Raw genomic sequence first — 14,466 nt, 5'->3', positions numbered from 1 at the left:
TTTTTTTTTTTTTTTTTTTTTAGGATAACCCAAAGAAGCTACGTATTTTTATCTGTAAATAAATAAAATCACCCAGTGATTGGTATATTTATATTTTCTCATGATCAAGAAAGTCATGCATTATGGAAGAACAGAGATTGTATTTTATTTTAATAATGTTAAGTATATAAATCACACTTTGAAAGTCATGCAGGTGATGAAGAAAGCTCTTGCTTTTGGTCTCAATTTATTGCTTCAGGTTTCACGGACTGAGGTCTTGAAATCTAAATACCATATTCATCAAGTGATTACAGAAACAGGAAAGTGTTCTTGCCTTTTATTAAAGGAAGGCAAGTTTTTTCCAGTAGTGATTATGAACCAGGATGATCTGATTCTGTAGTAAAGAAAACGGATAGGCATACCTAGTAATTAACTCTTTGCCTGAGCAAGTTATGCCATTAAAATCCATGGGTTTTTTTGTTCTATGTTTAGATGTGATCTGTTTGTTCACCCTGTCATTGTGGTATTGTCACAGACCTTGCTGTGTTTAGTAATGTTTCTGACACTTAATCTTTGTTACTCTTTATTTCTCCCATACCTTACCCATAACTTAAGAAAATCAGCTTTCTGTAGACTAAAAGATCCCTTCCCTGTTGCTTAATCCTACCATTCACCCAGTCCCTGGAGTCTGTCCTTTCCTGGCAGCCAAAGACTGCACAATTTCTCCTGTGCACGCTGCTTTTAAATCCACCCTGTACTCAAGTGCTACATGCAGACCAAAATAACATCAGCTTAGAAATGGAGAAAAGCTGGACCCTTCTGCTTCCCAAAGAAACCTATAATGTAATGTTACCCGAGTTAAATCTGTTTCCATCCTTCAGCTGTGCCAGCAGCGCCCAGTAGCTGGAGCCTAGACAGCGGAACCAGAGAGGCCCTGCCATTCCTGTCTGCCCACGTTGGGAGCATCTTGGCCCCACCAGTACCTCCCCGAAGCCTACCCCATGGTAAGGAAATGCCCAGTAGGTCCACTGGATAATTCCTGCAGTCATGCACAGATACATCTAGGACACACGGACGCTTCTGTGAAAAGAAAAGGAGAAAAAGGAGAGAAGCCTTTCCTGGTCTGCTTGCCTGACTGTTAGATAAGTCTTAACATTTCATCAGCTGAAGTAATAAGGACTTGGTGTGTTTGGGGACTTGAATTAAGTTTGTGAGTGGTGTAAACTAACCTGGGTTTTTGCCAATGACTATTTGCAACAGTAGCTTAAGGCTAAAGAGCTATTAATTGAGTTTCCAGATGTTTGATGTTTACAAGCCTGTTGTCTTGCCATGAGATCCTTGGTAACAATGGTGGGTGGAATTTTGTTACTGCTACCAAACTCTTCATTTGCACTTTGCAATAATGTGACAGATACACTCCAGGTTACCCATTAAAAAGATTGTTTTTCAGGATATGTGGTAAGCTCTGGACTGGAGTTGAGCATTCAGTATTTGGACCTGGTTGGTGTTACAGAGGATACAAGAACAGGGAATGCATACTGCCTTGAGGCTACAAGCTCTCAGATACGACTCTTTGTTAATATTTTATTTCTTGTCTTGTTTCAGGACACTACTCACTGCACTTTGATGCCTTCCATCATCAGCTCAGTGACGCCCCCCCAGCATTGCCAGCAAGAACACTGCGCAAGGTAAAATGATCTCTTGAGAATGCAGGGCCTTCATAACACTAGAATCCCCATCTCTTTTATGCCTTTCCTTGCTAATTCTAGCATCCATCCTTCTCTCGTATTGCCTGAGCAGCAGGAAGCCCATCATCCTGCTATGTCTTAAAAGCAAAAGCTCAGACTGAAGACTAATGCTGCTTACTATCTGCACCCAGATTTCCATTAAAGTGACAGTTTACTATTATTAGAATAATTAAATGGCCCCAAGATGTATTCCATTTTGGCCACAGAAGATTCACCAGCCTAGTGGGCTACCTTGCTTTTTTTATTTTGTATAAAAGCTGTAGATCCAAGGAGGCAAACCATTAACTGTTCAGTTCTAATCACAAATGAGACTCTCATTTCTCTCACCTAAGAATTTTGAGAGTAGGTGAGGGAAGACCAACAGCATTTCCACCATTATGATGTAGCAGAGCCTTTTAATTCAGATGGACACAGGAGGCAGGGACTAAAATGTTCAGTATTCAGGTCTCTTTAGAGTGGTCTTCAATACAGATCATCAGGTAGTGAGAAGGCATAAAGTATTTCCCTCCTTAAGCAATCTTTTCCAACCTCTGCCTCAAGAAGGAAAAGTTAGTTCTTCTTTCCTGGTACTCAGAAATAAAAAATCCCAGAGGGTTTTTGACCTCACTTGCGACTAAATAACTGAAATGAAAGCATGATATAATGCATCTGATACTGAAAGATATCTCTGCAATCAGTCTTTTGATCACTACAATTCCTAGCATCAGTAGCCACAGAGGTCGTGTCTACATGTGCTCATTTACTTTGCAGTAATTGAAATTACTGCGCAGTATGGGCACATGTCTACACATGCACCCACACTGCACAGTAAATATGGCGATTTACACTGACTTGAGCATAAATTTGATACCTATGTCATGCAGGTATCAAATTTACGCTTTAGTTACTGTGCAGTAACACACGTGTAGACTGTAGTCCCAACTCAGTCCACACACAGTGTTAATGCGCTTTAATGCCTGCACAGGTAAACACTGGCCTATTCCTGCTTACTGTGCAGTTATTTCTGCACAGTAAATTTAAGTTGGTGTAAATGTACATGTAGACATGCTGAGAGGGTGTTATTTATTTGAGACCAAATGATAGCAGTGTTAATTAAAAAGTTATTTATGGCTAATGTTTTTTGGGTCAAATTTTCAAATCTACAGGCAGGTGCAACAACATAAATGTGCTGGTAAATATGCTAGGTGGTCCAGGATGCATAGGTAAGCTGTACAAAGATCCTTCCTAAAACTTCTTACTGCCCTCAACATAACAGTACATTGAAATTCATAAGATTTGGAGAGTGCTTTGGAAATTGCACCCCCTCCATTCTTTCTCCTCAAGTGGGGCTGAAAATGCATCAGCAGTGGTGAAACGGAGCATAAAGGAACAAAACAGGAGTGAAATTGACAAAATCCCTGACTTGTTACCATGATTGAGCTTCATAGAACTTTCACTTTTGGTTCCTCTTTGAGGAACCAGGCAGCAGAGCAGCAGTCAGGCAAGGGAGGTATTAAGAAACTGCAAAGAAGAAATCCAAGGAGAGTAGAGAAGTATAAGGAAAGAAGAGCAAAGAAGAATAGATCAGCACGAGTCATAACGTGGAAGCAGACATCATCTGATTTCTCATTTGTGCAGCCTTAAAAATGTTTAAGGTGGCACAGATGCAGCTATGCCCCAACACATCGTGGCACAACTGAATCACAATGTTCTGCAATATCTGTTTCTAACCATAATAGGGGCAGGGAGCATACATTCAATACCCACCACATTCACATGGACTTCACCTGCAGGCAGCCTGAATAATAAGAGTGGATGCTGGGGAGAGGATTAGGACACAGAATAAAGAAAAGATAGAAAAAGAGACCTGGGAAAAGGGGGAGAAGATAAGAAAAAGGATGAAAAGAGAGAGCACTGAAAAAGATAAAAATTAGGGTATGGGGATGTATATGTTAAGTGCTGCAGGAGCAGGGAGGAGACAATGGGCGCATCTAAACGTTATTAATGCAATACAGTAAAATACTGTGCAGTAAGCCACCTCCATCTACGTGTGCACCCTGTTGGAAGCAAATCTGTTCCCAACAAGAGCAGTGCAGTACATGGCTGATCCTGACCTCCTCTGTCCCCCTGCAGCAGCCAGGGAGAGCTCCAGACTCCCCTGAGGTGCTATCCCAGGGGCTGGCAGGGGCATGGGAGCTGGTCTCAATATGCACAAGGCCAGGAGAGCTCGGCCAGCTGCAGCAGCAGCTGTCTTACGGCCCCGTGCACATCAGGAAGGATCCTGATGTGCACAGGGCTGAGACAGCTGCCACTGCAGCCACCAGAGCTCTCTCATCCTGTGTGCATCAGGACAGAGCTGCCAATGAGTGGTGTCCAGTGGAGCTCACCTGCCTAGCAGGGGGCTCACTAGGAGTTGTCCTGCTTCTGGGGCAGCTGCTGGTGAGGCCCTTGTTGGGCAGATTTCCCATCCAGCAGGAGGCTCGCTGGGAGCTGTCCTCCTGCCTGGCAGCTTCTCCATAAGTGGTACAGGCAGTCCTCGACTTACAATGTTTCAAGTTACATTTTGCACTTACGACGTTTATAAATTAACACCCTGTTTCAACTTACAATGCCAGTTTCGACTTACAATGCTTGATCCGATGCAGTGCCATGCCAGCAAACAAGTTCGCTGCATTGGCCATCTCCCTGGAGAACATCTGTCCAAACTTCCTTGGACACCTTTCTTTAAGAAAGCAGACAAGACTCCAGAAAACCCTGCAGGCAAGACTCCTGAGAAGACTGCAGCCAAGAACCTTTCAAAAAGTCCAACCTAGAGCCCTTCAAAAAGTTCATCAAAGTCACCTCAAAGAAGTCCTTCCAAATCAATATGATTGCTATTTACAATATAATTGTATTAATGTAGCTATATCACTCATCTATAATTGATTTGAGTACAAAATTCTGGGGTATTTTTGGTGAAAATAGGGTATTGGGCCTTGGTTCAGGAACCAATCCCCCATTTTTAACATTGTTTCTTATGAGAAAATTGGTTCCAAGTTACAACGTTTCAACTTAAGACATGGTTTTCAGGAACCAATTGTGTCGTAAGTCTGAGGACTGCCTGTACTGTGTAGTAGCTAATGCACAGTTAATCCACTATCTGTATTTACAGGTAGTAGAAGACCACACATTAGCCTAATTTACTGTGCAGTAGCTGTACATGGTGACACCTTACTGCACAGTAGATTAGTTTACTGTGCATCTCATGTAGGTGTGCCCAGCATGCATTAGGTGGGGGGCACAGTCTGTGTACCATTAAGTCCTTACAAATAGAAGGACAAAAGGAGTCCAGTTAACACATCTGAGCCCCAATATGTAGGACAGAAAGTTGTCTATCATAAACATTTTTAATAAATAGAAAATAGTTAATTATACATGGTAAAACATGTCCATCATGCATGAAGACTTGTAACACATTATTAATATTTTCAGTGCAATATTTATGGTGCAGAGCTTTACATAAATGCCATAATATGCAATAGGAAAGGAATATGGGTGGTCCTTCTTGCCTTAAGCAGAAAAAGATATGGACAGTATCTAATGGGCTGTAAACCATGAAACCTGCACCAGTGAGGTGCAGAATTGCCACATCACTAATTTTTAACTTCTGTGTGTCTTTTTTTAAACAGTCTCCTCTTCATCCAATCCCTGCATCACCCACAAGTCCCCAGTCTGGCCTGGATGGGAGTAACTCCACTCTGTCAGGCAGTGCCAGCAGTGGTGTCTCCTCCTTAAGTGAGAGTAACTTTGGACATTCATCTGAGCCCCCTCCTCGTACAGACACCATGGATTCTGTCCCTAGCCAGGCCTGGAATACTGATGAAGACTTGGAGACACCCTACCTCCCTGTCAGGTACAGTCTCTCTGAGCCTGATGTCCTGGAGTCTCTCAAATCTCAGCCATGTCGAAGCCACTCTGCTCCATCTGGAGTCATTCCTCAGGACACCCTGGACCCTCCAGCTCTACCCCCTAAACCATATCACTCCCGGCTCCCAAATTTGGAAAATGAGGGGGGAATGATAATGGAAGAAGAAGATAAACATCGGCCACTGCATCGCAAGGTGTCCCAACCAGTCGGTGGTGGAAAGGAGGAGCAGGCCAGAGTAGCATGGGAGCACGGCATCAGTGAGCAGTAGGCAGGACTCCCAAGAAGAAGCTTATGTGGTCATTCCAGGTCTGACAAGCAAGAAATCAGATATAAAGCATCAGAACTCAGAGGAGAGAACAGCAAACCAGTTCTTTATTTTCTACTGCTATGAGTTAATGTCTGGAGCCCATACAGAGGTTGGGCCAGCATGTGAGGTTGCTGCTTTCCTTTTTATTGCTTTTTTATACTTTTCAGTTTTGTTATTTTTTTATTTAATTTTTGTGCAGTGGGCGCTTTATTCCTCCTGCAGTTTATCAGACCACATAAAGTGGCACATAAGCTGTTAGCCATAGAGACTTGCAGAAGCCGAAAAGAAATAGAATATTGGATGGGGGATGTGGCAAGTTGTTTTTTTAAAAATGCTTTCCTCCCAGTTTTGAGACGCACACAAGTAGAAGCAGTTGCACTAGGGACATGTTTCTTTGCTGTATAGAAGTGAAAGCTCATTGCTGAATTCAGGGATTCCATGAACTGTCAGGCTGGAAGGTGCATGGTCTGCCGGCAGGAGAAACGTGGCTGTGCTAAGAAGAAACTGGCTCATCGAGGTGTTTTGAGCATACACAACTGTGCAGTGGTCTCCCTGCATTGGCTAACATGTGCTGAAGTAATTTAACCACTGCTGACAGACTTCCATACTGACCTGTGAGGGATCATTTCAAACAAACTCTGCCTCTCTTGGTTTTTCATGTATTATTAATATTATTATTATTTCCTTAATTTCATTTTTACCAGTTAAACCAACCTGCTTTTCCATTGGAATCTGTATCCACTTGATGCTGTAGGTTCAGAGAGGGTTATGTAGCCCTGGGGGCTGCAACCCAATTCTAGGTCTTTCTCATGCCTAGCTCTGGGCAGGTTGTTGTCACCAGCACTTTTATTCCAGTTAAGTAACCAGCTGAGTGGCTTATGCCACAACTGGTTGATGACTCAGCCAGTAAGAAGAGAAGGCTTAAATACATCATACCAGTCTTTGCCTCAGGGCTGAACATCTGCACAGTTCATACCAACATCCTCATCCAGGAGCTGAGGTTCATTAACTGTGTTTGTTATTGTAATATCTATGCCCCTCTGATACAGCTCTATGCTGCTAGTGCACAAGGCCTCCATCTCTCTCTTTGCAGATAGGACATCCAGTGTGATGCTAGAAATATCCAATGTTTAGTGAGTACTCCAGAGTCAGGGATTTTAAAGGTGACCTGTAAAAAGAGGAAAAATGTATGTTCCTTTTTTGGCTTCTTTATGACATATATAAAAGACGTGACAAGGTTTTCTTTCTTTTTTAAATTATACAAGGGTTTCTCCCACTAGTTTGTTTTTATATTACACTATAAAGTCTTGACTTCCCTTTTATGCTGGCAGACTACCTGAAGGATTGGAGAATTATGACTACACACAATCTTGCCCTTTTATGCATGAACTGAGAATCCTCTCACTTTTCCTTGCAAGTCCTTCAAGGAATATTCTTCAAAAAGGAAATACAATTCCAAGTATCTGATATTCCTAAAATAAACAAGGCAAAAGCCCCCACATCCCAGGCTTGTTTGTAATCTTCTAGTAATTCCTTGTATTTAACTATTGCTTTCCATCTCCAGATCTCAATGCACATTCCAGAGGAGGGTAAGTATCAGTACCCCTCTTTTTTATAGTTGGAGAAACAGAAACACAGAGAAACTTAGGAACTTGCCCAATATTGCATCAGTTAGTGTCTCCCATTTCTGTGCCCTATCTCCATGGCCTCCCATACATCATAAATATTAGACAGGAACAAAACAAGAGAAAAGGTTCTCCCCCGCCCCCTTTGCAGGTCACCTTTAGCTCTACCTCTAAGTTAGGTGACTGGGCATAGTACACCACTTCTGAGCTCTCCCAAGGATAGTACATCTATATCAAGTTGGATTTAACTGACTGTTGAATGGAGAGGCTTTTGAGATGCTTTCTTTCTTCTCTCTCAAGCTCTATCCCGTGAAAAAGAAATATAATTCTGTTTGCATTTCTTTGGTCTGCCTGGATAGAAAAACCAGTTTATCCTGCATCCTTTAATTTGCACTAGAGTAGGACCTTTGGAATTGCTGTATCCCTTACTGTTAAAACGTAAGTGTTGAGATTTGGCTCAGGATTGTCATTTCATCTCTAGCTGGAAGGACAGCTTACCACTGTCAAGGCTGGCCTGCGCAGAAATGGAAAATGATGAATGCCTTTATAAAGGTCACATTTGTGGAAGGCCTATCTCTTTGGCTGGGTAAATCAGGGTCAGCCTTTTGAAATTACTTGGGTTATTCTTGTAGACTGGAGAATCTGACCCTGGATTTTTTTTAGGAATTGTTATCAAAGCAAGACATGTGTTTCCCTTTTTTTGTAGAAGAGGTGAACAGTGTTGTACTGCGGGATGTATTGGAGTTAATAGTGGAGTGAATTTATTTCATTTAATGTTTAACGTGCCTAACTAGAGCTCTGAAGGATTTCCTAAAGCATAACACCCTAGCCTGACTGGAGGACATTGTCTATCATGGAGAAGCCCAGCTTAGATATCAGATTTTTTGAAGTTTTTTACACATGTAAGAATCATAGAACAATAGGGATGAAGGGAACTCAGGACATAATTTAGTCCAACCCCCTGATCAAGGTAGAATCATCCCTATCTAAAATATCCCAAACAAATGTATAGAATCATACTATGGCTGAAAGCTAGGTAAGATGATCTATTAGATCAGCAGAGGACAACCGTTTTAGGCTGCAGGCCAGAGTAAGCAGTTTGAGTTGGAGAGGAGGACAGGTGTTAGGACCCAGCCACTGCCACTGTTTTTTCTATGATGGCATGAGAGAAGTACCCACAGTCAGTGGTTCCCTCTGCGGAAGTAGGGGAAAGCAACTGCAACTGAAGCCCCTACCACTGAATACCACTGAGGCCTCTTGTCTGTGGGCTAAATCAAATGGCTCCAAGGGTTGTAAGTTGCCAACCCCTACATTAGATCATGGAAATGGGTATCAGGTAATTCTACAGAAGGTCCATAGTGCACAAATAGGGAGGGGGCAAATTCAGTTAATAAACATATACTTGAGCCTCCTTGGGATTTTTCTGAACCATGGTCAAATTTTAACAAAATGCTTTATGTATCCTTTAAATGCTCAATTTAAAAGAGCAGGAGAGGAAATTAATCTCAAGCGTGATTGAGACCTTGAAAATATGAAACTACTCTGGGGAAGAACATCCTTGACCAGTATTAGCATGAAAGTTGAGGACCCAGTTCAGCCTTTGGGAACAGACTCCAGGTGCTGAATTAAGGCTGGATTTGAGGCTTTGAATTGCCCCCTAGAATACTGTGCTTTCTGTAACCCAGCATTGTAAACAGATGTTTACAAGGGGCATGGTGATTCCATTCTCATTCACCAAGTGTGAAATGGAAAATACTTCTTTTGGGTTCTTGAGCAACAAACTAGCATGTGGATTCAGGAGAGGATGGGTGAGGTCTTGCAGGAATTAATGAATCCATCCAACACTGGTTGGGACTACTGCCCCATCTGAAGGAAAAGGGAATGGGCAGAGGCAGTGGTGGAGGGGGAGCAATCAGAATTGTATTGAAGGACTCCACTACATTTGTTCTTTGGTTGGGAAGGATGTTTTGTTTACATTGCCACATGCAAGACCATAGGGATTTTTATTTTTATTTTTTAGGTTTTTTTCCCCTATGTGGGTGGGCAAAGGGACCTTGCATATCCTCCTGTTAGAGGATCAGCCAAATTAGGGAGGCAAGAGAGAGCAGGAGCCTTTGGGGAAAAAATTGTGTGATATTTAACTTTTCCTTCCATCATGCTTCTTTGTAAATACCCTATTTGAATGCTGTGTATTTGTACAGGAAATTGAGCAAAAAATGTATAGATTGTGATGTCTGACTGGTTCTCTGCCTTGTAAATGTGTTTTTAACCTCTGGCATTCTGAGCTTATTTAAAAAAGGCAAAAACCTCTAACCACTTCTCTTTTGTGTATTCATGTTTAAAAAAAAGGTCAAAATACTTAACTATAATGGAAATCAAATTTAAAATTAAAAAAAAAAGAATTTGTACAAGTGTCCTAAAGGTATTTCATTGTATATATTGTGATAGCATGTTTCTGGAACCAACAAATAAGTGATGTGAATTTTAGATGTAAATATTTGCTGTTTGTTTTGGATTTTTTTCCTTTCCCTTCCCCATTCACTCGACTGCTGTGATGTGGAATTAAAGATTAATACCTGATATTAAAATGTTGGGTGGATGTATATTCATTGTGGTCCTGCTGAGAGGCTTGACCAGCTGCTCCTCCTGGTGTTCACAGGATCTCCCTCTGCTAGAAAAAAACAGATGGTGCACATTTCAGTCCGGTTATCTTGGCCCAACTTCATTCTACAGATGATATTACAGAAATGTTTTAGTGCATGCCAGCAATATCTCAGCATTTTGAGGAAAAGGAACTACTGAATGCATAGAGGCATCTGGGAGACCTTGAGTGCATTATGAATCGAGAGGGAACTGTTTCCAAAGCTGTGCTCAGACTGGCTGATAGTTGTCTGCACTGTTTGGAATGTCTTTTTATTTTAACACTTAAATTGGTTAGAGCAGAGGTGTCAGATACACAATACAGCCCACAAGCCAAATTCAGCTGCCAAAGTATCTTCAAGCACCTAATGCAACTGGATTGTGTGTTATACAAACTAAGTAAAATTCTAGCATATGTAGTTTTGAGGAAAAGCTTCTGAATGTGCAGTGAGTGTTACTGATGTTGTGCTGTCTGCCCAAATGTCTGGACAGTCTGGAACATTAATCTTATTGTCTCCCATTAATCTCATGGAGTGCCAGCTTTAAAAGCCAGCCTGTGATATACTTTAATTGTCAATATTCATTGCTGAACAAGTTAATGAGAAAACAAATAAGTAGGAGGAAGGAAACAAAATGCAGAAACACTGGTGGTGGATGGGGAAAGTGTATGTTTTCACAGAGGATGCTGACTATGGCAGTAAGACACTGGACAAGTAATACATGACAGTAACTGAAAGTTCAGTTACTAAATAAAGGTCACCTGGGCCTTTATGGGGCTGGCTGAGCCTTGAAGGTCACTGCTGGTTTTGGCTCTACTGGAGGTGTCTTGGTTTTAGGCTGTCCCTCAAAGGATATGGAAAGCAGCATGTGACCAAAGGTTTTGTATGTTTTAAGTGGGGAATAAATATTTTATTTCAAATGGCATTTGGTAGTAGGCAGTGATTTGGGGCATAGATCCAACTACTTTATTTGAATTAAGAGCTTTACTATTCTGCAGTTTTGTGTGTTAATTACCATACTGTGCACTCTTCCTAGGATCTAGAATAAAATAGTTCTTCCCACTAATAACACGAGGACTATTATTCTCATTCTGCAAAGACACAAACCAAGGCACAGCAAGGTGAAATATTTCTCTGACTGTTAGATACCAAAGGTGGAACAGGAAAAAGCCTGGCAATCCAAACTTGCAGACTGATAGAGAATAAAAAATACCTATTTAAGCAATGATTTAACAATAATCAATACTAGTTATTTAAATGCTGCAGGAAAACTGAAACAATTAATTGACCTGAATAAAATAATGACTGTCTGCTGAGGGTTTCAAGAAATACTGATTATGCCCACGCCGATCAGCCCCCATTATTATACAAATAATAATATACATCAAGAAATGTACAGGAAATGCACAGAATATACAGGAAAAGGGGCCTTTGTACTTAAGGGGTGGGAAGTCATGTGGTGTTCTGAATAAAGTTTCACCATGCATCCAAAACTTGGTAATGCTAATATAACTGCACACTACACCTATCTTAACATTTAGGTCACAAATCACATGGGAGCACATCTACAAGCAGCCACATTAAATCACATGAACTACCCTTGTATCTACACTCCTTTGTCATCTTACTGTGCTTTGTAATTTTTGAGCACAACACTAAGATGTCTCCTAAGTTCCACTGTGTGCAGTGGAGCTCTTCAAGGGACTGGTGTGCAGGCTAGGCTCTCATTCAGAGCATGTCTCTACAGGCAGTAGAGAGAAGACGGGGAGGATAAAGGATGGGAAACGGGAACAGGGAATTCATTGCAGAATTGCTGCTGGCAGAGTCCTGAGGCCTGCACTCCCAGGTCAGTTCCAAACACACCACAGAAAGGGGAGGGCTAGAAGGTGATTAGAGCTGGTATTGATTTCAAACCTGGACATTCAGCAGAGCTTCTAGGGCCACAGTGGCCAAACCGTAGCTCGAGAGCTGCACGCAGCTTGCTGATGTTGTACTTGTGGCTCTTGTCCCAGCCTTCTTGGACTGCCAGCTCAGGGTGGGGACTCAGCAGCACCACTTACCCAGAGGTGCACTCCCCACGGGGAAAGCTGGAACGGCTCAACACTCAGCATCTCCTTCCCCCACCTCTGCTCTCTCACTGCATTGCTCAGCACCCCCCACCCGCTTTTCACCGGGTCACTCGGCACCCTCACTGCCCCTCCCCCCCAGCTCTTGAACTTCATGTGGAGGATCGGATGTGGCTCCCAGGGTAACTGTGGCCACCCCTGTTCTAGGGTCTGGCTGGACTGCTGCAGGGGGCTGAACTTAGGGGCTTAGCATAAAAGCTTGCAGGTATGGACTTGTGGACACTTAACATCAACCCTCCCAGTATACAGCTTAATTAATACTGTTGTTTCTGCATCCATGTGAGGTGGTGATCCTCAGTACCCTCCCTATTGATCACATTGCCTAATCCTGCAAAAAGTTGAGCATCTCCTGTCAGTTTGAGATGGCTGCTGAACACTTTGCTTGCACTGCGTGGGGCTCGGAGAAAATCTGAAATGCCAGTATGAATATTTTTTCTTTACCTTCCAGGTATGTTGCACAGCCAAAATAAGGGCCTCAATCATAACCAGCTCCTGGCAAGGGTGAGTGAAGACAAAGTTAGGACCTCTGAAGAGAAAGGAAACCACACCCTTGTTGCCTTCAGAAGCCGCTCTACAAAGAGGGAGGCATATTCCCCTATCCAAGGAGCAAAAGAAGCTGAAAAGCAGCATCGGAAAGTAATGTCTCCCTCCTCTCGGTGTTGCCTACAGCGTCTGTCCCCTAGCAGTAGGTCAGGCCTACGGAAACCTGGGAGGCTTCTGGGGAGACACGGTGCTGGGCTGCGCATCACACCTGCTCTGGGGATAAATAACATGCTTTGCTACAGGAGGGAGCGGGCCTGGTCACATCCTGCCTCTCATGGGAAATGTCACTGGCATCCACTGGTGGGTGGGGTTGTTTTCTGCTCACTGTTAGTGGGTGCCCCTTGCTCCCATCGCAAACCTGCCACCGCAGGGCACGTGCTGGAGGTCTGGACCTGCTGGCTGCCATCCACACAGGGATTGAACCCCTTGGAGGAAAGGGACAGGGACAGCTACTGAGCACAGGAGTGAGGGTAGGGTGACCACACTTTCAAAGGGGAAGGCGGGACACACGCCCGCTGCCCCCCACCACTGCCACAGCTGGACAAGAGCAGCGGAGTGGCACGGAGCAGGGGCCCGGTGCCAGCTGCCCCCTGTGGGCTCCCCTGCTGCCTTTTCCTCGGGAGCCCTGTGCCGGCCGTGCACCCCCTGCCCACCTGACAGGAGCTGGGGGCACAACTCCATCATGTGGCTGCAGCCAGGCAGGCCTGAGCACCTCAGCACCAGCATGGGGTTTTCTGGGGCAGAGCAGCAAGGTGGGGAGCCCCAAGCCTGCAGCCTGCATCTGCCGCTGCCCTGCACACACATCTGGGCGTACAAGACACACACCTAGTGCTCCCGGGACGCTGCCAGGGAAAATGGGCCGCTTCCCATCCCTGTGGATGCTGCAAACCCGGGACAACTTCGGTCATGCAGCCTGGCACCGGGACTCCCACTGCAGGACAGTGTCGCCTAGTTAGGGACAGGTGGTTGCCCTGGGGCGGCCAGCCTCTGCATCCCACTGTCCTGGGCCCTGAGCTGCAACCGGGTGAGGGAGAAGCCCTGGTCATGCCCTGGTCCCTCCCAGCCGGCCTCTCCTCTCCACGCTGTGCCATGGGGTCTGCCCTTGGAAATGTGCCCTGAGCCCTAATGGCCATTCGCTGACTGCCCCCCCCCCCGGGCCGCGTCCGCAGTTGTGGCCCAGGTCGCGCTGGGCTATGTCAGGCCGTCCCAGGCCCGACAAGCTTGCCCCAAACAAAAATGGCGGCCAGCCACGGCCTCACTGCCTGGTTTTGCCCCACACAAACAGGGCGGCGAGTGAGGTGAGAAGGGGGCGGAGATCATTTCTCTCCACCGCCTACAGGTTACGTTTCCTGTCTCCATTCGGAGGTTTATGTCCAATCAGCGGCCGCCAACTCTCCCGTCTCGGTATTCCACTGACCAATGAGAGAAGGCAGCGTGTAGGACGAGGAGGGGGCCAGCCAATGGGAGCCCGCAGCGTGTGGGAAGCGTCAGGTGCAGCCAATGGGCCGCGGCGGGACAGGGCGGTTGTCAGGGTGCCGGGCACGGGGGCGAGTGCGCGCGGGCTGCAGTCAGGGCCGGTGCAGCAGGATGCGGGCGGACACCGGGCTCTGGGC

At 44.6% G+C, this 14,466-nt stretch overlaps 2 protein-coding genes across 2 annotated transcripts in view; both read left to right on the top strand.

Moving 5' to 3' along the window:
* Positions 1 to 7,662, top strand: part of DOCK3 (dedicator of cytokinesis 3) — a 791,467-nt gene extending 783,805 nt beyond the window's left edge. The window contains exons 53-55 of the mRNA XM_019504626.1: positions 861 to 983; positions 1,585 to 1,667; positions 5,375 to 7,662. Coding sequence (XP_019360171.1) covers positions 861 to 983; positions 1,585 to 1,667; positions 5,375 to 5,881 — 713 coding nt within the window. The 3' untranslated portion in view covers positions 5,882 to 7,662. The remainder of the gene's footprint in view (positions 1 to 860; positions 984 to 1,584; positions 1,668 to 5,374) is intronic.
* Positions 7,663 to 13,112: 5,450 nt separating this feature from the next.
* Positions 13,113 to 14,466, top strand: part of MANF (mesencephalic astrocyte derived neurotrophic factor) — a 24,386-nt gene continuing 23,032 nt past the window's right edge. The window contains 3 exon segments of the mRNA XM_019505173.1: positions 13,113 to 13,196; positions 13,199 to 13,234; positions 13,236 to 13,323. Coding sequence (XP_019360718.1) covers positions 13,128 to 13,196; positions 13,199 to 13,234; positions 13,236 to 13,323 — 193 coding nt within the window. The 5' untranslated portion in view covers positions 13,113 to 13,127.

This window comes from Gavialis gangeticus, unplaced genomic scaffold (genome assembly GCF_001723915.1).
Source record: "Gavialis gangeticus isolate Ggan-Ray unplaced genomic scaffold, GavGan_comp1, whole genome shotgun sequence".
Taxonomy (NCBI): domain Eukaryota; kingdom Metazoa; phylum Chordata; order Crocodylia; family Gavialidae; genus Gavialis; species Gavialis gangeticus.
Note: the sequence above shows the minus strand (reverse complement) of the source record. Positions and strands in the feature narration are given on the sequence as shown.